The 26,577-nt window shown below is 50.1% G+C and overlaps 2 protein-coding genes across 9 annotated transcripts in view; one reads left to right on the top strand and one right to left on the bottom strand.

Annotated features, from left to right (window-relative positions):
- Positions 1–7,224, bottom strand: part of ATG4B (autophagy related 4B cysteine peptidase) — a 36,900-nt gene extending 29,676 nt beyond the window's left edge. For 2 of the 8 annotated variants that reach the window (XM_009444730.5, XM_063791792.1), the window contains exon 1: positions 6,623–7,204. In XM_009444730.5, coding sequence (XP_009443005.4) covers positions 6,623–6,980 — 358 coding nt within the window. In that variant the 5' untranslated portion in view covers positions 6,981–7,204. Of the gene's footprint in view, positions 1–5,211; positions 5,424–6,156; positions 6,292–6,622 lie in introns of those variants that run through there. The other 6 variants (XM_003309574.6, XM_009444731.5, XM_063791795.1 and 3 more) reach the window with 6 other exon arrangements.
- THAP4 (THAP domain containing 4) overlaps positions 7,193–26,577 on the top strand; it is a 56,188-nt gene continuing 36,803 nt past the window's right edge. Inside the window, exons 1-2 of the mRNA XM_516210.8 lie at positions 7,193–7,413; positions 10,278–11,440. Coding sequence (XP_516210.6) covers positions 7,337–7,413; positions 10,278–11,440 — 1,240 coding nt within the window. The 5' untranslated portion in view covers positions 7,193–7,336. The remainder of the gene's footprint in view (positions 7,414–10,277; positions 11,441–26,577) is intronic.

Below are 26,577 nucleotides of genomic sequence, written 5' to 3'. Positions count from 1 at the left end.
GCAGATCGACCAACACGATGATTCCATTCCCAAACGTTCCTTCTGGCTCTGTCACCCAAGGGTCTGGCTCTGTCACCCAAGCTGGAGTGCAGTGGTGTGATCTCAGCTCATTGCAACCTCCCCCTTCCGGCCTCAAGGGATCCTCCCACCTCAGCCTCCTGAGTAGCTGGGACTACAGGCATGCACCGTCATGCCTGATTTTTGTATTTTTTTAGAGGTGGGGTTTCCCTATGTTAAGCAGGCTGGTCTCAAACTCCTGGGCTCCAGTGATCCACCCACCTCAGCCTCCCAAAGTACTGGGACTACAAGTGTGAGCCACCACACTTGTTCCTTCACTGACTCTCAGATGAATGAGATCCACTTAGGCCTGAGGCCAGCTGCCTCAGCAATTCGCCATGGAGAGGTTCCCTTGTCTTATTTCATAGCCCCTGTCATAATTTCATCATCTTCCCATGCCACATCATGTGATTTATAAGGTAATTCACGTAGCTCCTGATAGAAAAGGAGTCAAGCTTCGGAAAAAATATCCACTGGCCGGGTGCAGTGGCTCACACCTGTAATCCCAGCACTTTAGGAGGCCAAGGTGGGTGGATCACCTGAGGTCAAGGGTTCAAGACCAGCCTGGCCAACATGGCAAAACCCCGTTGCAGTGAGCCGAGATCACGCCACTGCACTCCAGCCTGGACGACGGGGGGGGGGGGGGGGAAATATATATATATATACACACACACACACGTATATATATATTTATACATATATGTGTATGTATTTATTTATGTGTATATGTACATATATATTTATGTATATATGTACATATACACATAAATAAATATATAGACCCATCTCTAGACTTCCAGGTAATGATATTAATTTGAAATAAGATGACATGTAAGGCCAGGTGCCGTGGCTCATGCCTGTAATCCCAGCACTTTAAGAGGCCAAGATGGGAGGATCACTTGAGCCCAGGAGTTTGAGACCAGCCTGGGCAATACAGGGAGACTCTGTCTCTCTTAAAAAAAAAAAAATTAGCTAGGCGTGGACATCTGTAGTCTTAGCTACTGAGGAATGTGAGGCAAGAAGATCACTTGAGCCCAGGAGGTCAAGGCTGCAATGAGCTGAGGCCGCAACACCATACTCCAGTCTGAGCGATGAAGTGAGACCCTGCCTCAAAAAAAGATGACACGCAGGAGGAACAAGATGAAGAAGTAGGTTGGGTGCAGTGGTTCACCTGTAATCCCAGCACTTTGGGAGGCCGAGGCGGGCAGATCACTTGAGGTCAGAAGTTCGAGAACAGCCTGGCCAACATGGTGAAACCCCATCTCTACTAAAAATATAAAAAAGTTAGCCAGGCATGGTGGTGCACACCTGTAATCCCAGCTACTCGGGAGGCTGAGGCAGGAGAATCTCTTGAACCCAGGAGGCGAAGGCTGCAGTGAGCTGAGATAGAGCCACTGCACTCCTGCCAGTCTGGGCGACAGTGAGACTCCGTCTTAAAAAAAAAAAAAAAAAAGATGGAGAGGTACTGTACACCTTAAGAAAGAGTCCCCCTTAGAAGCAGTTCTCCCATTTGGTCGGCTGGATCCCAGACACTTGATTTTCCACGCCCTCTTCCCTGGGACTTCTGCGATCACAAGCAGAAGAGGGCAGATGGCATTTTAATAATATAGTAATTCCATCAGAAAAAACATGTGACTTAGTATTACTAATCTGACAGGCAGAAATGTAGGGAATTGTACTCAATGAATTTAACCAACTTCTCTCCATTTAGTACCAATTACACTTCATTCAACCAGAGAGGACTACAAAAAAAAAAAAACGAGCAAATTTAAGAGCTTACTGTAAACCACTTCATTTCGAAGAAACCTTCCTAAAACACTTAGAAGTTATTTTCCAAAAGATTTATATTTTATAAATTCAACAAAGGTTCTTCTTTTCCTTTAGAAAACTCTTAGGTTTAAGATAACAGTTTGCATATGATTACTACTTTTTTTTAAATCTCCAAGAGTTTACATGAGAATGCTAGTAGTTCAGTCCTGAATGAAAACAGAGAAAGAGAGAAAGGAACTCCAAATTTAGCTACATCAGAAAGCTAGAAAACACTGTTTCAGTGCACACACTGGGCAGATTGCGCACATTAAAACCCACTCCCCAAGATCGCGCCCACCGCACTCCAGCCTGGGAAACAGAGCAAGACTCCGTCTCAAGAAAAAAAAAAAAACCACTCCCCAGCAGCCTCTGCATTCATTACATGTTATGCTAACATACTGGATTTATGTTAAACTCTACAAACTGAAAGCTTTGATAGCAGGGGAACGTGTAGGTTATTATTAATTCAAGTTCTGTTTTTTTTTTTATTACCAACCACATGCCAGACACAAGTGATGCACTGGAAATGCAAGCACAAGACACCAGCTCTGTCCTCAAGGAATGGGCAGTGTGGCTATTTAAGTGCTGGCACCTGCCAGTCGTCTGAATGGGGAGCATGCTTTTAGGGACAGTGCTAGGGACTGGTGGAGAACACAGCCACACTGTGGTCTGCCTGCCACCTCCTGGACCTCTCCACACCCGCAGAGGCCTTTGGCCTCTTTTGTTTCCCACCCACATTCACACCCTGGGTGACCTCATCTGATGTGACCTCCAGTCTATCTCCAGCCCAGGCTTATTCTTTTAGCTCCAAACCTGTAGACCCAAAAGCCCACTGGACACTGCTCTACAAGGATGTCTAACATCCACCTCACATTCAACACACATAAATCCAAACTCGCAACAGAAAGCTTCCCACCAGACAGGACCTCCCCAAGTCTTCCCCATCTGAGTTTCTTTTTTTTTTTTTTTGAGACGGAGTCTCGCTCTGTCGCCCAGGCTGGAGTGCAGTGGCGCAGTCTTGGCTCACCGCAAGCTCCGCCTCCCGGGTTCACGCCATTCTCCTGCCTCAGCCTCCCGCGTAGCTGGGATCACAGGCGCCCGCCACTATGCCCGGCTAATTTTTTGTATTTTTAGTAGCGACGGGGTTTCACCGTGTTAGCCAGGATGGTCTCGATCTCCTGACCTTGTGATCCGCCCACCTCGGCCTCTCAAAGTGCTGGGATTACAGGCGTGAGCCACCACGCCCGCCCCCCCCATCTGAGTTGCTTAGCTCAGGCCATACACTATGGGGCCATCTTTAACTCCTCCCTCTCTACCCATCCCTCTCCCAACTTCCAATCTACAAACAAATTCTATTGCCTCAACCTCCAAAACACATGCAGAAGTCAACCTCTTACCCACCCTGAGCTAATCCACTGGCATCTCCTTGCTGGCTTGTTCAACAGTCTCTTAGCTGGTCTCGTTGCCTCTGCCCTGGCACCTCTGCAGTACATTCTCAAAAGAGATGCCAGAGCAAGCCTGTTGAACACAGTCTATCATGTGACTCCTCCTCTAGAACGAAACCTTCCAAAGGGCTGCCATCCTGTTCAGAATAAACACCGAGTCCTCACTATGAGCTGGCAAGGCCCCACTACACTGAGCCTAAGTCACCTTTCTATCCTCAGCTCCTGCTTCTCCCACCGCCACCCGCTGCACCCGAGCCACACCAGGCTCTTGCTACCTGCCCTTCCTCCTACACTGCTTTAAGTCTTCGTCAAAACTTAAACCCTCAGAGTGAGACCCTTCCTGGCCATCCTGGCTACAATTCCAATCTTCCTCATCCTTGGCCCAAATCACCATCCCCCAGGAGCCACGCACTTCGCTGCTAATGCTGGTCTCATGTCTAGAACGTTAGCTACCCCAGGGCAATGGTTTTCATCTATGTTGTTACTTCTCTAGTCCTAGTGTCTAGAACAATGCCTAACACATATCTGACAGTCAGTAACAAACAGTGTATTGAATTAATGACTATCAGAACAGAAACTGTATTACACATGGTCAAGGAAGGCAGAATCTTCAAGAACTCTAGAGATCAGAGGAGGGCAGATCATTAATCATCTCTGAAAGGAAATACAGCATCAAGTCAGAAGGAAAATTCCCCATGATATCCTACAAACATCATATACGTTTTTATCAGCATAAACAGAGACCTTTAAATGCAAACACCTTTTCTACTCTGATCCCACATGCAGCAGCATCCAGTGTCCTATTAAAGTATCATCATGTCAACACAGTTGTCAAGGGAAAATAAAAGATAAAAATAAAGTATCGTCATGTAACAACATAACTGTTCTCCCAACTTGAACATGATGATTTTCACATTTTAGGTCATATGATCGACACTGAACTGTGTTTTTGACCTTAGCCAAGTCTCTCATATGATACTCCAGCCTCAAGGTATCGAAATGATAGAGGCAGGAGGCAGACAAATCCTAGGCAGAGAGGGGTGGGTCACCAGTGAAACCCAACCTTCAAGCCACAGTTTAAAGCCTGAAAGCCAAGCGACGAGTCTCGGATAAATCCACAGACTGGATTGCGAACCTCTCTTCCTGTTTGGTGCGCTTTCCTCTAATTAATCCCCACCCTTCACCTATTTTACATATACCTACTTTTCTCTAATTGGTTTATTACACTGTTGTGCCCACCTATGAGTAGTGACTTTCTTTTAGCCTTTTTTGCATACTCACAGACAAATCAGCACACACTCCCCATTCTGAGCCTATAAAAGCCCTGGACCCAGCCACACCAAGGGACACCACCCGACTTTGGGTGGAAGACCACCCTTGAGTCCCCTCTCTGCTGAGGGGTGTTTCATCACTCAATAAAACTATTCTCCACCCTCCTCACCCTTCGATTGTCAGTGTTAAGTGTAGTCTCATTCTTCTTGGACGTGGGACAAGAACTAGGGACCCAATGAATGCAAGTACAAAGAAGGCTGTAACACTGTGGCCCTGGGCCCTCTGCCGGCAAAGGGCAGCCACCCCACGTGACATCCCACATGACAGGAGGCAGCAAAGGGAAGCAGCGGGACGGAGCCAGCCCCAGAGCTATAGCCTGGAGCAGGGCAATGGGAGTAACAGGGCTGCTGACACTCTGCAACACCCCCTCTTGGGCTTCAGGGTTGCAAGCACCCCTGCTTGGGCGCCACTACCTTCCCCTTGTCTGGACACCAGAATCCACTGTCGCTTTGTCTGGACGCTGGAGTCCGCGGTGGGAGTTGCTTGCCACATGTCTAGCTGTAAGCTCTGCAGAGCCCACTCTGGTGCCTGCGCTTGAAACAGCTGGTGGGACCTGGCACTCACTCACCCACACACCCACTACCGCCAGGGGCTGAGCATACAGTCATGGTGGCCATGGTATCCGTGCCATAGTGCAAACCAGGTGCCCACCGGTGGACCAAGTAGATGGGGCATCTCCTGCGGCGAGCCTGGACCCAAGCAAGGCCTGGGCAGGGGCCTCGCCAGCCGGAGGTCTCTGGCTGGCAGAGTGGCTGAGAAAAATCCTGCATCACAAACAATAACACCTAAAAAGATATAATACAACAGTTGTAAAATAGTAAACAACAAATAGTACACAGCTGCAAATAGTTCAACCGTGAATGACGGTTATTCTAAAAAACAAACTTCACAAGATATACACCTGGTCAACATGCTCCTTAGGGAGTCAGGGCTCCTGTTTCCTCCAGCCACTTACCACATTTAAGTGGTGAGCTGCTACAAATCATTTTAATAGATATTGGCAATACACATTACAGTTTTCCAACTCAGATCTTAATAAATTTATGTTGTAGCTACCAGAAAAATAAAAAGTAAAAACAATCCCATTCAGAATGACAGAATTAAACCAGATGAAAATCTTTCTTTACAGATGGGGGATACTTGATAAAAGGCAAATCAGTTCCCACAAAGAATGAATGAGCTAAAACTTCTGTGTAAAAATATTTCTAGGGCTACTGGGCAAGCGATGGGTTTGGCACTGACTTAAAATAATCTTGCTAGCAAAAATGGAGCGGAAGCATGAAAGGATAGGAAAAAAACCAACACTCCCTATACACACACACACACACACTCCTTCTCCTTCTCTCTCTCTTAGGACCCCAAGAAACTAAGACCCGATGATACAAATTCATTGTTTCTCTTTCTCGTCACGGAAAAGCAGCTTGGAGAATCTACTGGTTACTAAATTGAAGACAAAAACAAAAAAGATACGTATACTGTGATGAACACGTCACGTTTCTCTCCTCCAACCTACCAATAACTTCATAAAAGTTAAAGAGTTTCCATCCCTTTATGCTCAGCTGCGGAAAGGCTACGCTTTCGCCCGCCGCTCGCGTCCCCGGCCCGGACCGCGGCCGCCCCGTTCGCCGCCGCGCCTCTCCCCGCCCGGCAGGCTCCGCCGCCCTCCACGGCCGACCTGGCGCAAGGGCCTGTGCAGCCACAACCTCCGGAGCGCGCCGGACGGGACCGGAAAAGCAGGAGAAGCTCCAGCGCAACCGACGGCGGGTTCCGCGGCGCAGGGCGCCGCCGTCCCCCTCCCGCTCCCACCGCCCACCACCCACCAACACCGCCCCGCGCTCCCGCAGCGCCCGCCGCCCCGGCCCAGCCTGGCCCGCACCGGCGTGCCCCGAGGCGAGTCGCGGCAGCCCGACCCGAGCAGGGGAGGCCAATGATAAGGCGAGCACCTCCTGCGGAAAGACCGACCCCCGGCAACTCCTCACCTGCGTCCATCTTCCCAGTCCGGCCGCCGACTGACCCGAGCGGCGTCGCTCCGACGGGCCAGCAACGCGACGCGGCGACGGGACGCCGCGGGGGCCAATAGGGGTGCCGGCGCAGGCGGCGAAGACGATACGGCGCGCGAGCGGAAATACGCGGGAGCCGCCATTTTGGCGTACGGCCGGGCCGTCGCGAGCCCCCGGGGCGCCCTGCGGGCGGCATGGGGTCGTGTCGTGGGACGACGGCTGGTTCTGCTGTCCGACGGGACACTGTGTGCCATAGGTGGCGCTTCCTCCTCTTAGAGGACCCAGGAGCAGTTGTCGAGGCGGCAGAGGCGAGCTCTGTCCCCGTCCGAGCAGCCATCTTGCGGTACGGACGTGCTCGGCGCGCCCATGTCGCGGTACGGACTTGCTCCGCCGGGGCGACTCCCCCGCCTGTCTGCCCGCCTGCCGACGGACGCTGCGAGGGGCCTGCGGCGCCCCGCTGGTCCGAAGACGCCCGAACCCGCGGCTGGCGAGGACGCGGGCGGGGGCGGGGGCGGGGGCGGGGGCGGGCCCGCTGCGGGCGCCTGCGCCTCCATCTTGCCGTACGGCGCGGACGCCGCGGGCCGGCCCACGTCCCGAGCCGTGTCGCCGCCGCGCTCCCTCCCTCGGGGCGGTCCGCGGGCGGGCGGGCGGCTAGGGCCGGGGCCTGGCTGCGCGGCTGGGCCAAGGCCCGCGATGGTGATCTGCTGTGCGGCCGTGAACTGCTCCAACCGGCAGGGAAAGGGCGAGAAGCGCGCCGTCTCCTTCCACAGGTACGCGGGCCCCGGGCCGCCACGCCCCCGCCCCGACCCGGCCCTGCGGGGAAACTGAGGCCCCGCGGCTGGCCCGAACGCGGGGGGCGGGGGCGCCGGGCCTCGGCGGCCGGGGCGCGGGGGAGCGGGCGTGGGCGCTGTGTGACCTTGGCCCGGCCGCCGTCTCTGGGCCGGGCGCCTCGGGCAGCGCAGCCGCCCCCACCCCGGCCGCCTGGGTCCGCCCTGCGCGCGATCGATCCGGCCGGCGCCGAGGCTTCAGAAGCCGCAAGCTCTGGAAGCGCAGGTCTTGGGCCGATTGTCCTGCTCGGCCGCGACTGCTGACTCTCCGGACCGCGCGGGCCGTCGGCCTGGATGTCTGCGAGCAGGAGCGACCGGGCAGACGCGACCTGCGCCTCCCTAGCTGACAGCCCCCGAGAGGGCTTTCCGGGACTGGGCCCCCGAGCCCAGGACGCGGGTACACGCGGAGAGTCTACGGGACGGCCGGCTGGGGACGGCATCCTCCTGCGCTCCCTTAGAGCCTGGCCCGGGGCTCTCGGCCGCTTCCCACGTGGGCCCCCGCGGCAGGGCCCAAACCCCTCTAAGGCCTTGTGAGTTCAGCCTATTTCAGTGAGATTTCTGCGGATTACACGCGGGAGGCACCAGAACCGCGAACAGACTTTAAAAACCACTTTGAAGATGTTTCTGTTTTATGTTGCATGGTGTTATTTAAGTTTTAAAGACGGGAATGGCACGTGTTATTTATAGGGTTATTGAAAGTTCACAGTAGTTTGCTGTAAGTCTTAAATCATTACAATGTATTATAAGAATTAGTAACATTAGATTATTTCACAAGTCAGCCAGCGCACTTTCTTGACAATTTCCTTCAGAGCTTGTGTCCTAGAAGTTTTGTTATTGTTTTTTGAAAACGAGGCAACGTGTTGCCACGGTCTAACATGGTATGGGAGGAAAGGACATCGGAATTGGGTGTGGGGGGCGTACCTTTGCAGTTGGCCTCACAGTGTTCAGAAAGGAGGTTAGAAGGTCCTGTTGCTCAGAAGGGCCCAGTCCATCCTGTTAGGATTTGTCCTGGTCCACACTGGCCTCAGGTGGAGCAAATAGCAGTTAGAACTGACCACCCTGTCCCTTATGTGCACATTAGGGCCTGTTTTTTTTTTTTCTTTTTTTCTCTTTTTTTTGAGACGGAGTCTCCCTCTGTCGCCCAGGCTGGAGTGCATTGGTGCGATCTCAGCTCACTGCAACCTCCGCTCCTGGGTTCAAGCTATTCTCCTGCTTCAGCCTCCCAAGTAGCTGGGATTACAGGCAAGCACCACCACGCCTGTCTAATTTTTTTGTATTTTTAGTAGAGACAGGGTTTCACCATATTGGCCAGGCTGGTCTCGAACTCTGGCCTCAAAGTCCTGACCTCAAGTGATCCACCCGCCTCGGCCTCCCAAAGTGCTGGGATTACAGGCATAAGCCACCCCGCCCGGCCCAGGCCTATTTTCTTAAACACAGAGTTTGCCTTAATGAAGAAATGGTTATGAAGGATCTTTATTAGGTAATAAAGAAATGACTAAACATCCTATTCAGTATCTTCCTGTGCTGGTTGCTTTTTTCTCACCATTTTTAAATTATGGTATAATACATGTAACATGAAATTTACCATCCTAACTTTTTTTGGAGACAGAGTCCCACTCTGTCACCCAGGCTGGAGTGCAATGGTATGACCGTAGCTCACTGCAGCCTCAGCCTCCTGGACCCAAGTGGTCCTCCCATCTCAGCCTCCAGAGTAGCTGGGATCACAGGCATGAGCTACGGCTCCCAGCCTTTCCTACCGCTTTTTCAGTGTACAATTCATGGCAACAAATACATTCACATTGTTGTGCAACTGTCACTACCATCCACCTCCAGAATTATTTTTATTTTGTAAAGCAGAATCTCTGGACTCATTAAACATTAATACCCCAGTCCTCCTCTCCCTAGGCTCTGGGAACCCGCATTCTCCTGTCTCTATGAATTTGATTACTCTGAGTACCTCATGTGAGTGGTATCATGCAGTGTTTGTTTTTTTGTACCTGCCCTATTTCATTCAGTATAATGTCCTCAAGGTTCATCTGAGTTGGTTGATTTTTTTTGAGGGGAGAAGACCGGGTTTCACTCTGTTCCCCAGGATGGGGAGCAGTGGTGCAGTCTTAGCTCACTGTAACTTCGAATTTCTGGGCTCAAAGAACCCTCAAGCCTCAGGCTCCCAAGTAACTGGAACTGCAGGTGAGCACCATTGTGCCCTGTCCCTGAGCTGGTTGACTTTTAAAAGGAGCATTTTTACTCCTGGAGGTGGGCATGTAACAGGAACACAGAACTGTAGCTCTGGAGTCTTCTGGAGGTCTCCAGATTCTCAGCTGCTTGCGCACAGCCAGGGCTGCCTCCGTGCAGTCCTGACCTCTCACGCCCTAGTCTCTGTGGATGCTGGCCCTGGTTTTGGTATCCAGAGTCCTACCTTCCAGGCAAGTTGGGAGGGTTGGTTAGCAGTCAGCTTCTAGGAGCTATTTCCTGCTGTCCTGAGGCCATCCTGGCACTGTCTGTCAGCATCCTGTGTCCCCATAGGGCATTTACCACAGCCTGGGGAGCAGTTGGTTACCTTCTTTCCCATCCGCCCTACAGACTATAAGCTCTGTATGGGTAGACAACGGGTCTTTCAGATTTCTACTCCAGTAATAACTGCAGGTAGAAGATGTTCCTTAAATCTTTTTGAAGTATTTTTGTAAGTGGATGAAGTCAATACGGCTTAGGGTGCGTGCAAAAATACTTGTTTTGCTTTTACAGTTGATTATTTTAAGGGGAGACATTTAATTATTTCTAATTACTTTTTGTCATTTGTCCTGTAGGTTCCCCCTAAAGGACTCAAAACGTCTAATCCAATGGTTAAAAGCTGTTCAGAGGGATAACTGGACTCCCACTAAGTATTCATTTCTCTGTAGTGAGCATTTCACCAAAGACAGCTTCTCCAAGAGGCTGGAGGACCAGCATCGCCTGCTGAAGCCCACGGCCGTGCCATCCATCTTCCACCTGACCGAGAAGAAGAGGGGGGCTGGAGGCCATGGCCGCACCCGGAGAAAAGATGCCAGCAAGCCCACAGGGGGTGTGAGGGGACACTCGAGTGCCGCCACCGGCAGAGGAGCTGCAGGTTGGTCACCGTCCTCGAGTGGAAACCCGATGGCCAAGCCAGAGTCCCGCAGGTTGAAGCGAGCTGCTCTGCAAGGTGAAGCCACACCCAGGGCGGCCCAGGAGGCCGCCAGCCAGGAGCAGGCCCAGCAAGCTCTGGAACGAACTCCAGGAGATGGACTGGCCCCCATGGTGGCAGGCAGTCAGGGAAAAGCAGAAGCGTCTGCCACAGATGCTGGCGATGAGAGCGCCACTTCCTCCATCGAAGGGGGCGTGACAGATAAGAGTGGCATTTCTATGGATGACTTTACGCCCCCAGGATCTGGGGCGTGCAAATTTATCGGCTCACTTCATTCGTACAGTTTCTCCTCCAAGCACACCCGAGAAAGGCCATCTGTCCCCCGAGAGCCCATTGACCGCAAGAGGCCGAAGAAAGATGTGGAACCAAGCTGCAGTGGGAGCAGCCTGGGACCCGACAAGGGCCTGGCCCAGAGCCCTCCCAGCTCATCACTTACCGCGACACCGCAGAAGCCTTCCCAGAGCCCCTCTGCCCCTCCTGCCGACGTCACCCCGAAGCCAGCCACGGAAGCCGTGCAGAGCGAGCACAGCGATGCCAGCCCCATGTCCATCAACGAGGTCATCCTGTCGGCGTCAGGGGCCTGCAAGCTCATCGACTCACTGCACTCCTACTGCTTCTCCTCCCGGCAGAACAAGAGCCAGGTGTGCTGCCTGCGGGAGCAGGTGGAGAAGAAGAACGGCGAGCTGAAGAGCCTGCGGCAGAGGGTCAGCCGCTCCGACAGCCAGGTGCGGAAGCTACAGGAGAAGCTGGATGAGCTGAGGAGAGTGAGCGTCCCCTATCCGAGTAGCCTGCTGTCGCCCAGCCGCGGTCAGTACCGGAGCCTCGCGTACCCATGTTCCCTTCCCGTTAGGAGGGGTTTCTCTGCAAGGTGGCCAACGTCCCCTGAGCATTTCTGGGAGGTGTCACAAGCTCCCTGCGCTCTCAGAAGGAAGCTCTGGTCGTAACCATACCTTGTGGATGAGGGAACCCAGGTTAGAAAGCAGGCCTCACTGCACCTGGTCCCACAAGAGGCATCTGTGTGTGTAGGGATGTAGGCCGTGAAGGAGGCAGGCAGCACGCGTCAGCCAGGAGCGCCTGAACGCCTCCGTGGAGAGTGCACAGGGAAAGATAGCTTCTGTTTCATACCTTATGCAACAGAAATTCCAGATGAGTTAGGAACTAGATGGAAAATAAGAGAGTAAACTTTCAGAAAAAGCAAATATCAGAAACTGTTAAAATCATGAGGAGGTTCTTTCTGTTCACGTTTTAAGGAATATCCTTGAAGTTAAATCATCATGAACGTTAATAATTATTTTAACATCTATTCAATTAAAACATCTATTGAGGCTGGACTCGGTGGCTCACACCTGTAATCCCAGTACTTTGGGAGGCTAAGGTGGGCAGATCACTTGAGGTCAGGAGTTCGAGACCACCCTGGCCAATATGGTGAAACATACAAAAACATACTACTAAAACATACAAAAACCAGCTGCACATGGTGGTGCACGCTTGTAATCCCAGTTATTGGGGAGGCTGGGGCAGGTGGATCGCTTGAACCTGGGAGGCAGAGGTTGCTGTGAGCCAGGATTGCACCACTTCACTCTGGCCTGGGTGACAGAATAAGACTCTGTCTCCAAAAAAAAAAAAAAAAAAAAAAAGACACACATCTATTGAAACACATTCTCAGCCGGGCATGGTGGCACACTCCTGTAATGCCAGCTACTCAGGAGGCTGAGGCAGGAGAATAGCTTGAACCTGGGAGGCGGAGGTTGCAGTAAGCTGAGATGGCACCACTGCACTACTCTTTGTCAGCCTGCGTGACAAAGAGCACAACTCTGTCTCAAAAGAGAAAAAAAAAGAAATACAATACATTCTCTGTTGCAAAAATTAAAACTGCAGAAATAGACTAAGAAGTGGTAAAAAAATTATTGTTTCTCATCCACCTCCCAAGTTCTATTCCTTGTTGTTATTAAAAACTTGGTGTGTAAGCCAGGCACAGTAGCTCTTGCCTGTAATCTCAGCACTTCGGGAGGCCGAAGAGGGAAGGTTACTTGAGTCCAGAAGTTCAAACCAGCCTGGGCAACATAGGGAGACCCCATCTCTATAAATAATTTAAAAATTAGCCGAGTACCATGGTGCACGCCTGTGGTCCCAACTACTTGGGAGACTGAGGCAGAAGGATAGCTTGAGCCTGGGAGGTCGAGGCTGTAGTGAGCTGTGATCGCACCACTGTACTCCAGCCTAGGTGACAGTGAGACCCTGTCTCAAAAAACAAAATTTCCTGTGTAATCTTTGTATGTATATTAGCTCTATTTCTGTTTTTTCCCGTATTTTACTGTTAAGTACTTCTTAAAATTGGTTTCTAGATGTTTACATAGGCGGATGGTTTCCTTTGCCTGTCGTGTACATAGGAAAACCATATTCCTACCACATTGTTGATTTCATCTGGATCAATGCTTGTCAATAAGTATATGATAGTGGGACAAGATTTTCAGGACCTCCTGGATCCTCAGGGTAACAGCTATTAGCACAACCGAAAACAAAGCCCATCCGACATGTTTTCCAGATGTGTCCTGGGGAGGAACGGTGCCACTGAGTACTGCTGACCTAGATTTTCAGATCAAATCTAGATTTTCGGATTCTCGGGTTGAAATTGTATACTGTTTTTCTCTTGGAATTTTATTTTATTTTTTGAGACGGCATCTCACTCTGTTGCCAAGGCTGGAGTGCAGTGGTGAGATCTCAGCTAACTGCAACCTCTGCCTCCCGGGTTCAAGCAGTTCTCCAACCTCTGCCTCCTGGGTTCAAGCCATTCTCCTACCTCAGCCTCCCAAGGAGCTAGGATTACAGGCCCCTATCACCACACCCGGCTAATTCTTATATTTTTAGTAGAGATGATGTTTCACCATGTTGGCTACAGTTGTGAGCCACCACACCAGGCCTTCTCTCGGAATTTTTTTTTTTTTGAGACGGAGTTTTGCTCTTGTTGCCCAGGCTGGAGTGCAATGGTGCAATCTTGGCTCACCACAACCTCCACCTCCCGGGTTCAAGCGATTCTCTTGCCTCAGCCTCCCGAGTAGCTGGGATCACAGGCATGCGCCACCACACCCAGCTAATTTTGTATTTTTAGTAGAGACAGTGGTTTCTCCATGTTGGTCAGGCTGGTCTCGAACTCCCGACCTCAGGTGATCCATCCGCCTCGGCCTCCCAGCTTCTCTTGGAATTTTAAAGCTGTTTGTAGTTATCAGAGCTAATGCTGCTTTTGACAGCTTCTCTCTGTTCCTGTTGGTTAAACTTCCTGAAGTTTGTCTCCATTACAGGTTTTTGCAAACAGCCAGCCCTTCGTGTCTCTGAGTTGTTGTTTATGCTGGTTAATCCTTACATCTTTTTGCTTTGTTGGGTTTTTTCTTGTAGTTCTGGTTCCTGGCGTGTTCCTTAACCCTGCAATGGAGGCTGTGGCTCTCCTGTTCCTTGGGCTGCGCGCCATGGATCTGCCTCTCTCTGCTTTTGTTGCTGTTCATTTCTGAGTCGTTTGTAATTCCAGCCTTGATGCCCCCTTTAACCCTGTGGTTATTTAAAAGGGTGTTGACAGATTTTTAAGTGCACACAGATTGGGCGAGGGGAGCTAATTTTTTTGTAGTTACTTTAAAATTTGATTGCATTAAGGTCTAATGGTAAGGACTGAAGGAGTTCTGCTTTTTGGAATCCTTTGAGACTTCACTGTGGCTAACACAGTCCCTTTTTGTGACTGTTGCAGTGTGGTGCTAGAAAAATGTGTCCTCACCACTCCTTGGTTACATTGTTCCCGCCTGAAGCTGGGCACTTGCTTACTTGTGTTAGTCAGCGGACCAGAGCGTTCCCTAGCTTCTTGTCAGGCCCTCGGTCTGCTGATTTCCAAGAAAGGTGAGGTAGACCTCCCCTGTGGTTCTGGAGGTGCCCGTTTCTGCTTGTATGTCCAAGTTTTGCTTTCTGCCCCAAGACCATGCTGTTTGATGCATAAGTTTTCCTGTTACCAACACAAGAAACTCCTTTTTGTCCCGTTTAACGTCTTATTTCTTCATTTCCTTATTTTCAACCTTTTCATCTTATTTTATAGTTATATTTTTAACTCAATCCAAAAGTCTTTTTGTAGAGTAATTTAGTCATTTACAATTGTGATTACTGATAAGTGGGAATTCGGGCCTACCTTTTTAATTTGTTAGGCTTCCTCACCGTTTTCTTATTATTCTTCTAGTGGATGTGTTTCCATTTTTTCTTTTCTTTTTTTTTTTTTAAGAGATGGGGCTTTGCTCTGTCACCCAGGCTGGAGTGTGGTGGTCCTATCACGGCTCACTGCAGCCTTGACCTCCTGGGCTCAAGCGATCCTCCCACCTCAGCCTCTCGAGTAGCTGGGACTACAGGCACATACCACCACATCCGGCTAATTTTTAAAATTTTTTGTAGCAATAGGGTCTTACTATGTTGCCTGGGCTGGTCTTGAACCCTTGGCTTCAAGCGATCTTCCCGTCTCAGCCTCCCAAAGCTCTGGGTTTATAATTGTGAGCCACTGTGCCCAGCCCATCTTTCAGTTTTAAAAACAAACACGTGAGCCCCTCTTTGTGTAACTGTTGAGAGCTGATCGGTCCTGTGTGCCACCTTCCCTAGGTGGAGGCTGTATGTCATCTTAGTTCCGGTGCTTCTTATTCCCCCATCAAGCAACCATGATTATTAGATTGAAGTATACATTTTACTGGTTACTTTATTTACCATTGTTTACTGTATCCAAGTTTCCCCTCCTTTTTGGCAGTATTTAATGACTTTTTTTTTTTTTTTTTTTGAGACAATCTCAGACTGGAGTGCAGTGGCATGATCTCGGCTTACTGCGGCCACGACCCCCTGGGCTCCAGCGATCCTCTCACCTGAGCCTCCTGAGTAGCTGGGACTACAGGCATGTGCCATCATGCTCGGCTAATTTTTTGTGCTTTTTTTTGTTTTTTGTTTTTGTTTTCTTTTTGTAGAGATGGGGTTTTGCCATGTTGGCCAGGTAAGCCACCGCACCCAGCCATGACTTTAAAAAAAAAAAAATCCTATTCCAGTACAGTTTTGAGGGGGGCGCTGCTGACTGTTGTGGCAGTCCCAGGGTAGATGGCGATGGCTCAGACTTTAGGGAGGAAGTGGCGGTGGTAGCAATGCTGGAGGACTGGCTGGGTTCAGGGGGTTGAGAGGCAAAAGAGCAGCAGACCAGCTACAGGGATTAGGCTTGAGCACCTGGAGGATGCTGAGTGGGAGAGGCTTTTGGGGAGGAGCAGGAGATGGGGGTGAGGAACGGAGTTTGAGATGCTCTTGGGTGCTGAGGCCAGAGTTTGAACAGGCAGTCTGAGGCCAGCAGCTGGCCTCTGGGATTTGGGCATGTGAGTGTGGGGGTGGAGGGCAGAGGTGTTTGAAGCCTTGGGGGGTCGAGTGTGGTTCTAGGCTGGGCTTCAGTGCCCGGCCCAGGAGCAGGCCTCGCTGAGAGAGGGGCAGCCGAGGCGGGTCCAGGGCAAGGCTGAGGGGTTGTTCAGGAAGGAAGGGTGCCTTGCTGTGCTGGGTGCTACTCTGACCAGAATGGAGAGAAGGGGGCTGGATGTGCCCCAGGATAGTGGAGAGAAGGGGGTTGGATGTGCTCCCAGGGTCGCTGGTTACTGGAATCTCACTGGAGAGGCCGGTGGAGCCGGGCGGAGAAGGGGCCAGTGATGAGGGGTCAGGGCCAGGTTTGGCCGTGAAGTGGAGTGAGGCAAGTAGACAGGAGCCAGAGGGAGTGTGGCTCCAAAGAGAGTGTGTCAGTGGGGAGGGCTGTGAAGGGCCGGGCTCCGGAGAGCAAGGGACAGGTGCAGGCACCACCCTGCATGCCTTGTGCCCCTCCAAAGGTGAGGCCAGGCCACGGCTGGGCATGCGGTGTGGGCACAGGGGTGGCAGGAGCTAGGGTGTGGTGGGGAGAGGACATCCTCTCCCTGGGGTTGCAGTCTGTCACGCCGGCGTCGCAGGCCCTGGGGTCTGCACTCTGTGGTTCTCGCTGTCCGTGTGGATTTGTTCTTCAGTGACAGACTCTTTGGGTCATTCTTTAGGGATTTATGTGGAAAGTGCTACACACTTGTCTATTCAGCTCGTTAGCCAGTGTCTGCTTTTGGGCAGGTTCCCCAAACTGAAGGATGCGGGCCAGTGGGCTTCAGAGGTGGGTTGAAGCCACCCTCCAGAGGCAGTGCCCGGTGGCGTTCTGTGGACGTGGTGTTCTTCTCCGCCAGCAGCGATTCCTTGAGGGTACATTGTTAGCACGTCTATGAACCACATGTTCGCGGTCTTGCTTGCCCACTGAGTTATAAACGTTCTTGATATAGTAAGGATACCAACGCCTGTTAAATATTATTCACCTGTTTCCTAAGTTCAGCAATTTAACACTTGCTTCAAAATCTGTTTTCTTTTTATTCCTTTATGGATTCATTATCTACATATAATTCTTGAAATCTGGATTTTCAAAATCCAAGTACAAAACAAGTGAACCTTAATGTAAACTATGGACCCTATTTGTAGCAATGAATCAGTATTGGTTCGTAACTTGAGACATACATACCCACACTAATGCAAGATGTTAATCATAGGGGAACAGGGCAGGGGGTGAGAGGGTGAAGGAATTCTCTGTACTACCTGCTGGATTTTGCTGTCCTAAAAACAATCTGTTAATAAATAATAAATGGAAGCTGAAGAGTTTGGAGAAGTGCAGACAAAACAGGAATGTCAGAAGAGTGATAAATGGTGAAACTAGGGACATGTGTGTGGATTTATTATACTAATCTGTTTAATTTGTAATGTTCAAGATTTTTCACAATATAAAGTTGTTCAAAAATCCAGATTAGCTGGGCTCAGTGACTCATGCCTGTAATCCCAACACTTTGGGAGGCCGAGGCAGGCAGATCACTTAAGGTCAAGAGTTTGAGATCAGCCTGGCCAACAGGGTGAAGCCCCGTCTCTACTAAAAATACAAAAATTAGCTGGGCATGGTGACACGTGCCTGTAATCCCAGCTTCTCAGGAGGCTGAGGCAGGAGGATCACTTGAACCCGGGAGGTGGAGGTTGCAGTGAGTCGAGATCACGCCACTGCACTCCATCTTGGGTGACAGAGCGAGACTCCGTCTAAAAAAAAAAAAACAAAAACTGTTAAGAAATAGTAGAAAGAATAACAGTGTTTTTTTTCCTCCTTATGATGTGAGCTGTAGTACTTTGTTGTTGTTTTTTGGTTTTTGTTTTGTTTTGTTTTTGTTTTTGTTTTGAGACGTAGTTTCGCTCTTGTTGCCCAGGCTAGAGTGCAATGGCGATATCTAGGCTCACTGCAACCTCCGACTCCCTGGTTAAAGCAATTCTCCTGCCTCAGCCTCCCAAGTAGCTGGGATTACAGGCATGTGCCACCATGTCCAGCTAATTTTTGTATTTTTAGTAGAGATGGGATTTCACCATGTTGGCCAGGCTGTTCTCGATCTCCTGACCTCATGATCCGCCCGTCTCAGCCTCCCAAAGTGCTGGGATTACAGGCGTGAGCCACCAAGCTGTAGTTTTTTTATATGTCCTTTATCAAGTTGACAGAATTCCCATTTATTCCTGTTGCTGAGAGCTGTTATCATGAATGGGATGTTGGAATGTGTCAGATGATTTTTTTGCACCTATTAATGTGATCCTGTGATTTACGGTCAGATGGTTTGCCTGTTGGTGTGACGGGTTACGTTAATCAATTTTAGAGCACAGAGCCAGCCTTGCATACCTGGAATAGATCTCACTGGGTCATGGCAAATAATTCTTTTTATACATTTTTTTATTCAATCGCAAATGTTTTCTTAGAGATTTTTGCATCTGTGTTCATGAGAGATATTTGTCTGTAGTTTTCTTTTTTCTTTCTTTTTTTTTGAGACGGAGTCTTGCTCTGTTGCCCAGGCTGGAGTGCAGTGGCACGATCTCAGCTCACTGCAAAAACCACCTCCCGGGTTCAAGCAATTCTCCTGCCTCAGCCTCCCTAGTAGCTGGGACCACAGGCGCCCACCATGACGCCCGGCTAATTTTTTGTATTTTTTAGTAGAGACGGGATTTCACTGTGTTAGCCATGGATGGTCTCGATCTCCTGAACTCGTGATCTGCCTGCCTCGGCCTCCCAAAATGCTGGGATTACAGGCGTGATCCACACACCTGGACTCTTTTTCCTTTTTCCTTTTTTTTTTTTTTTTTTTTTTTTTAAGACAGTGTCTCACTCTGTCACCCAGGCTGGAGTGCACAGTACAGAGGTGTGACCTCGGCTCACTGCTGCCTCAACCTCCTCGGCTCAGGTGACCCTCCTGCCACAGCCTTTCGAGTAGCTGGGACTATGGACACGTGCCGTCACACTGGCTAGTTTTTTAATATTTTTGTACAGACAGGGTCCCAGCCTGTTGCCCAGGCTGGTCTCGAACTCCTGGGTCCAAGTGATTCTCCCAGCTTGGCCTCTGAAAGTGTTGGAACTACAGGTGTGAGCCACCACACCCGGCCTGTAGTTTTCTTGTAGTGTGCGTGTTTTGGTATTAGGGCCCTGCTGGACACACAGAATGAGTTAGGAAGCATTTCCTCTGCTACTGTTTTGTGGTTTCATTTCTTCCTTGAATGCTTGGTAAAATCCACCAATGAAGCTAGCAGGGCTTGGTGCTTTCTGTTTTGGAAAGCTATTATTCCATTTCTTTAATAGATGCTGTGACATAATAAAAAAATATATTTAGTCTCTGCCCCAGAATATGGCACAGAGCTCCTAAAACCCTTGTCGTCTCCTGAGCAAAATGGCGCTCCGACCACCTTCCGTTCTCATAGTCGGTCTTTGCTCTGTTCGTCATACAGAGCTCCTAATCCCTTGGAATGTTCTAATAAAGTGATTCTTGGGGGGCTCCCAGATGAGGGCTGCTCACCAGAAAGACCAAGACATAAACAGAAGCTAGGGGCTTTGAGCCCCACCCCTCCATCCTGCAGGAAGAGGAATGGGGTAGAGTTAATAATTGATCATGCCTGTGTAATTAAGTCTCCATGAAAACTTCAGAACTACAGAATTTGGAGAGCTTCCAGGTTGGTGAACACATCTGTGTGCTGGATGAGGTGGTGGTGCACCCCCAACTCCACAGGGACAGACGCCCCTTGCCCGAGACCCTTCCAGACCTCTCCCTGAGCTCTTCCTCTGACTGTTTATTTGTATCTTTTTTTTTTTTTTTTGAGAAAGAGTCTCACTGTGTTGCCAGGCTGGAGTACAGTGGCGCGATCTCGGCTCATTGCAACCTCCGCCTCCTGGGTTCAAGCGATTCTCCTGCCTCAGCCTCCTGAGTAGCTGGGAGTACAGGCACGCGCCACCACACCCAGCTAATTTTTTGTATTTTTAGTAGAGACCGTGTTTCACCTTGTTAGCCAGGATGGTCTCGATCTCCTGACCTCGTGATCTGCCCGCCTCGGCCTCCCACAGTGCTGGGATTACAGGCGTGAGCCACCACGCCTGGCTATTTGTGTCTTTTAAAATATCCTTCGTAATAAATTGGTATTAGTAAATAAACTCTTTTTCTGAGTTCTGAGAGCCTTCTAGCAGATTATCAAACCCAGGGAAGGGGCTGTGGGAAGCCTGGATTTGTAGCCAGGTGGGGCAGAGGCTGTGAGTAACCTGGGATCCACTACTTGCCATCGTCCTCAGATGGGGGCAGTCTTGTGGGACTGAGCCCTTAACCTGTGGGATGTGCACGAACTCCAGTTCGTGTCAGAACTGAATTGATGTGCAGGACACCCAAATGGTATCAGAGAATTGGTCAGTGTGGGAAAAGACCTGCATGTGGCCACAGAAGTGTCCTGAGTGTGCGTATAGAGAAAGAGATTGTTTTTTTCCATATATTCAATATAGGCCTGTTCAGATTATCTATTTCTTCTTGTGTGAGTTTTGGTGGAGGTATCTTTCAGAGAATTGGTCCATCTCATCTATATGATTAAATTTGTGGGCATGGAAGTGTTTATGATACTGCTCTATTAAGCTTTTAATGGCCATGGGATTAACAGTGATTGACCCCCTCCCTTCTTTTTTTTTAAATGATATCAATAATTTGTACCTTCTCTCTTTTTTTTTCCTTTTTTCTTTCTTGAGACAGGGTCTTGCTCTGACACCCAGGCTGAAGGGCACTGGTACGATTTCGGCTCACTGCAACCTCCGCCTCCTGAGCTGAGGTGATCCTCCCACTTAGCCTCCTAAGTAGGTGGGACTACAGATGCGTGCCACCATGCCCTGCTAATTTTTGTATGTTTTGTAGAGACAGGGTTTTGCCATGTTGCCCAAGCTGGTCTGGAACTCCTGAGCTCAAGCTATCTGCCTGGCTCAGCCTCCCAAAGTGCTGGGATTACAGGCATGAGCCACCATGCTGGCCTATCCCTTTACTTTTAATCTATGTTTTTATATTCAAAGTGGGGTTTTTTTGTTGTTGTTTTATTTTTATTATTATTTTTTTTTTGACAGAGTCTCACTGTGTCACCAGGCTGGAGTGCTGTGGTGCAACGTTGGCTCACTGCAGCCTCCGACTCCCTGGTTCAAGTGATTCAGGAGGCCTTAGCCTCCTGAGTAGCTGGGATTACAGGCATGCACTACCACACCCAGATAATTTTTGTATTTTTAGTAGAGATGGGGGTTTCACCATGTTGGCCAGGGTGGTCTCGATCTCCTGACATTGTGATCCGCCCGCCTCGGCCTCCGAAAGTGCTGGGATTACAGCCGTGAGCCACCGTGCCCGGCCTCAAAGTGGGTTTCTTATAGTCAACATATATTCAGGGCCAGGTGAGGTGGCTCACACCTGTAATCTCAGCTTTGAGAGGCTGAGGTGTGAGGATTGCTTGAGCCCAGGAGTTTGAGACCAGCCTGGGCAACATAGTGAGACCCCATCTCTACAAAAAAAAAAAATAAGAAAATTAGCTAGGCATGGTGATGCACACCTGTAGTCCCAGCTTCACAGGAGGCTGAGGTAGGAGGATCGCTTGAGCCCCGGAGGTTGAAGCTGCAGTGAGCCGTAATTATGCCACTGCACTCCAGCCTGGGAAACAGAACAAGACCCTATCTCAAAAAAAGAAAACTTTTTTTTTTGTTTTCTGTTAGGTCAATTAAGAATAAGAAAAGATTTTATTTTACCTTCACTTAATTCTCTCTGATGCTCTCCCTTTTTTTACATACATTTTAGTTTCTGACGTATATCATATTCCTTCTCCCTGAAGAACTTTTAATATTTCTCAAAGGGAAGAGGTACTGCCAGTGAATTCTCTGTTTTTATTTAAAGAAATTTTTTTGTTTGTTTTTTGTTTTGTTTTGTTTGAGACAGAGCCTTGCTCTGTCGCCAGGCTGGGGTGCAGTGGCGTGATCATCTCAGCTCATTGCAACCTCTGCCTCCCAGGCTCAAGCAATTCTCCTGCCTCAGCCTCCCAAGTAGCTGGGATCACAGGCGCCCGCCACCAGCCCCAGTGTCGTATTTTTAGTAGAGACAGGGATTCACCACGTTGGCCAGACTGGTCTCGAACTCCTGACCTCAGGCGATCCACCCGCCTTGGCCTCCCAAAGTGTTGGGATTACAGGCGTGAGCCACCGCGCCTGCCTAAATAAGTCTTTATATTAAGTTTCTTTTTCAGAGATTTAGAAAAAAATGGGAAAAAAGTAAGTTCTTTACTTCTCCTTTGCACCCGAAGAATAGTTTCACTGGATGCAGAGTTGCACGTTTTTGGTTTGGTTTGGTTTTTTTTTTTTGCTTGCGTGGTTTCTGACAAGTCTGCTGTAATTCTTATTCTTTCTGCTCTACATGTAAGGATTTTTTTTCCTTTTGATTCTCTTAGTCTTTGGTTTTCTGCAGTTTGAGTATGACATGCCTATGTGTAGATTCTTTGGTATTTATCTTGCTTGATGTTTTCCGAGCTTCCTGGATCTGTGGTTTGGTGTCATCGATAATTTTGGAAAACTCTGAACTATGGTTAATTCAAATACTTCTGCTCCTTTCATCTCTTTCTGGCATTCCCATTATGCTCATGTAACACTTTTGCCCCACAATTCTCCAATATTCTGATTTTTTTTTTCCGTTTTTTTCTCTTTGCATTTCAGTTTGGGAAGTTTCTATTGACATATCTTCAACTCAGTGATTCTTTCTTCAGCCATATCCATCCTGTTGATGAGCCCTTAGAGATTCTTCATTTCAGATAGCATTTTTGGTTTGCAGCAATTTCCTTTTTGTTCTTTTGTCCATCACTCCTCTTACATTGCCCATGTTTTCTTGCCTATCACCCACTTTTTCCATTAGAGCCCTTAGCATATTAATTGTACTGATTTTATTATTATTACTATTATTTTGAGATGGAGTCTTGCTCTGTTGCCCAGGCTGGAGTGCAGTGGCACAGTCTCGGCTCACTGCAACCTCTGCTTCCTGGGCTCAAGCAATTCTCCTACCTCAGCCTCCTGAGTAGCTGGGATTACAGGCACCCACCACCACGCCCAGCTAATTTTTGTATTTTTAGTAGAGACGGGGTTTCACCATGCTGGCCAGGCTGGTCTCGAACTCCTGACCTCAAGTGATCCACCCACCTTGGCCTCCCAAAGTGCTGGGATTACAGAGGTGAGCCACTGTGCCCAAACTAACCAGTAATTTTAATTTCTCCGTGTGGTAATTCTAAAATCTCTGCCATACCTGAGTCTGGTTCTGATGCTCACTCTCTCTCTTCAGATTTTTTTTTTTTTTGCCTTTTAGCATGTCTCGTAATTTTTGGTTGCGAAGTAGACATGAAATATCAGATCCAGCCGTGTGCTACATGATGATGTTTTGGTCAATGACAGACCACATACACCATGGTAGTCCCGTAAGATTATAATGGAGCTGAAAGAGTCCTGTCACCTAGTGACATTGTAGCCATTGTAACATCGTAGTACAATTTTTTTAAATCGATTTAGTGTAGCCTCTGTGCAGTATTGAGAAAGTCTACCATAGTGTACAGTCATCTCCCAGGCCTTTGCATTCACTCACCGCCTCAGTCACTGCCTCAGTCACCGACTCACTCACCCCTCAGTCACCGACTCACTCACCCCTCACTCACTGACTCACTCACCCCTCACTCATCCCTCACTCACTGACTCACTCACCCCTCACCCCTCACTCACCGACTCACTCACTCCTCACTGACTCACTCACCCCTCAGTCACCGACTCACTCACCCCTCACCCCTCACTCACTCCTCACTCACCAACTCACCCCTCACTCATCCCTCACTCAGACTCACTCACCCCTCACCCCTCACTCACTGACTCACTCACCCCTCACCCCTCACTCACCGACTCACTCACTCCTCACTGACTCACTCACCCCTCAGTCACCGACTCACTCACCCCTCACTCACGACTCACTCACCCCTCACTCACCTACTCACTCACCCCTCACCCCTCACTCACCCCTCACTCACCGACTCAGTCACCCCTCACCCCTCACTCACCCCTCACTCACTCCTCACCCCTCACTCACTCCTCACTCACCGACTCACTCACCCCTCACTCACCCCTCACTCACTCCTCACTCACCAACTCACTCACCCCTCACTTACCCCTCACTCACTGACTCACTCACCCCTCACCCCTCACTCACCGACTCACTCACCCCTCACTCACCAACTCACCCCTCACTCACGACTCACTCACCCCTCACTCACCGACTCACTCACCCCTCACCCCTCACTCACCGACTCAGTCACCCCTCACCCCTCACTCACCCCTCACTCACTCCTCACCCACCCCTCACTCACCCCTCACTCACTCCTCACTCACCGACTCACTCACCCCTCACTCACCCCTCACTCACTCCTCACTCACCAACTCACTCACCCCTCACTTACCCCTCACTCACTGACTCACTCACCCCTCACCCCTCACTCACCGACTCACTCACCCCTCACTCACCAACTCACTCACCCCTCACCCCTCACTCCTCACTCATCCCTCACTCACTGACTCACTCACCCCTCACCCCTCACTCACCGACTCACTCACCCCTCACTCATCCCTCACTCACTCCTCACTCACCAACTCACTCACCCCTCACTCATCCCTCACTCACTGACTCACTCACCCCTCACCCCTCACTCACCGACTCACTCACCCCTCACTCACCGACTCACTCACCCCTCACTCATCCCTCACTCACCGACTCACTCACCCCTCACCCCTCACTCACCGACTCACTCACCCCTCAGTCACTGACTCACTCACCCCTCACTCATCCCTCACTCACTCCTCACTCACCAACTCACTCACCCCTCACTCATCCCTCACTCACTGACTCACTCACCCCTCACTCACCGACTCACTCACCCCTCACCCCTCACTCATCCCTCACTCACCGACTCACTCACCCCTCACTCACCGACTCACTCACCCCTCACCCCTCACTCCTCACTCACGACTCACTCACCAACTCACTCACCCCTCACTCACTGACTCACTCACCCCTCACCCCTCACTCACCGACTCACTCACCCCTCACCCACCCCTCACCCCTCACTCACGACTCACTCACCCCTCACTCACCCCTCACTCACCAACTCACTCACCAACTCACTCACCCCTCACCCCTCACTCACTGACTCACTCACCCCTCACCCCTCACTCACCGACTCACTCACCCCTCACTCACCCCTCACTCACCAACTCACTCACCGACTCACCCCTCACCCCTCACTCACCAACTTACTCACCGACTCACCCAGAGCAACTGCCCATGCTGCACACTCCAGTGCTGGTAAGTGCCTTATGCAGGTGAACCATTTTTTGTCTCTTATGCCATATTTTTACTGTAGGTTTTCTATGTTTAGATGTGTTTTAGGTACACACACACTTGGCACTGTGTTACAACTGCCTGCAGTATTCAGTAACACACTGGGGTGTGTAGCCTGGGAGCACAGGCTGTGCCATACAGCCTAGGTGCGTGGTACGCGGTAAGTGCACTCTGTGACGTTTGTACAATGATGAACTTGCCTCATGACGTGTTTGTCAACGCATCCCCCATCAGTAAGTGCTGCTTGACTGAAAGGTGAAGTAAGTGTGCCTTGTTTGGAGGGCATCCATCCCCTTAACCTGGCTGGCACTCGGGCTGTGTTTAATCCTGCAGTGGCTGTAAAATTCCTTGAGTGTCCTTGTTTTGTCTCCCTGTTGTCGTGGAGTTTCTCCGAGCATGCCTTCCACAGCCTGCGCCTGGGCCCTTTCCACTCCCACCCAGGATGTTATGCTGGAGCCTGCAGGGCTGGGAGGGGAAGCAGGCTCCAGCCTGTGACTCGATTTAAGCCCTTCAGTGGCCCGTGTCCCTGAGCCATGACCTTCACACGTGTCTTTCCCTTTCTCCTCCCCGCTTGGGTGAGACGGAAGACTGGTGGGGCTGGAGCAGTGAAATGCCCTTCCCAGCTGAGATGAGGTCCTGGTGAAGTCAGCTTCGCTACAGAGCAGGCCTGGCCTTTGCCTGGAGAACGCTCTGGGCTCATTTCAAGGTGGTCACCTCCCCCTCCTCATCCCAGAGACATGAGGTGTTTTTTTGTTTCTTGGCTTTTCGTGGGGAGAACCTGATGGGGTTCCTGGAGGTGAAACCTATGAAAATGTAGGACCCCAGGAGATTCTCACACCTGCCATGTTCAGCCTCCAGCATTTTGTCCAAATCAAGTTCCCACCAGTTCCTTCCCCTGTAGACTGTAGATTCTGCATCACGTGAGCTGATCTCACTGCTATTCTCTGTGGCAGGAGAAACATCTGTGACCTCACTTCCTTATGGATCCAAGAAAAGTTGTTGATTTTCACTTCTTTCAGTGTTTTTTGCTGTTGTTTTAAGGCTGTGGTATATGACTCCTAAGCTCTTTACATGCGAGAGTGGAAACCGGAAGCTTACTCCCCACCCATTATTTTTCAGTTATTGCTAGCGTGTGGG

This window comes from Pan troglodytes, chromosome 13, assembly GCF_028858775.2.
Source record: "Pan troglodytes isolate AG18354 chromosome 13, NHGRI_mPanTro3-v2.0_pri, whole genome shotgun sequence".
NCBI classification, from domain to species: Eukaryota; Metazoa; Chordata; class Mammalia; order Primates; family Hominidae; genus Pan; species Pan troglodytes.
This window is presented reverse-complemented; position numbering and strand designations above follow the sequence as displayed.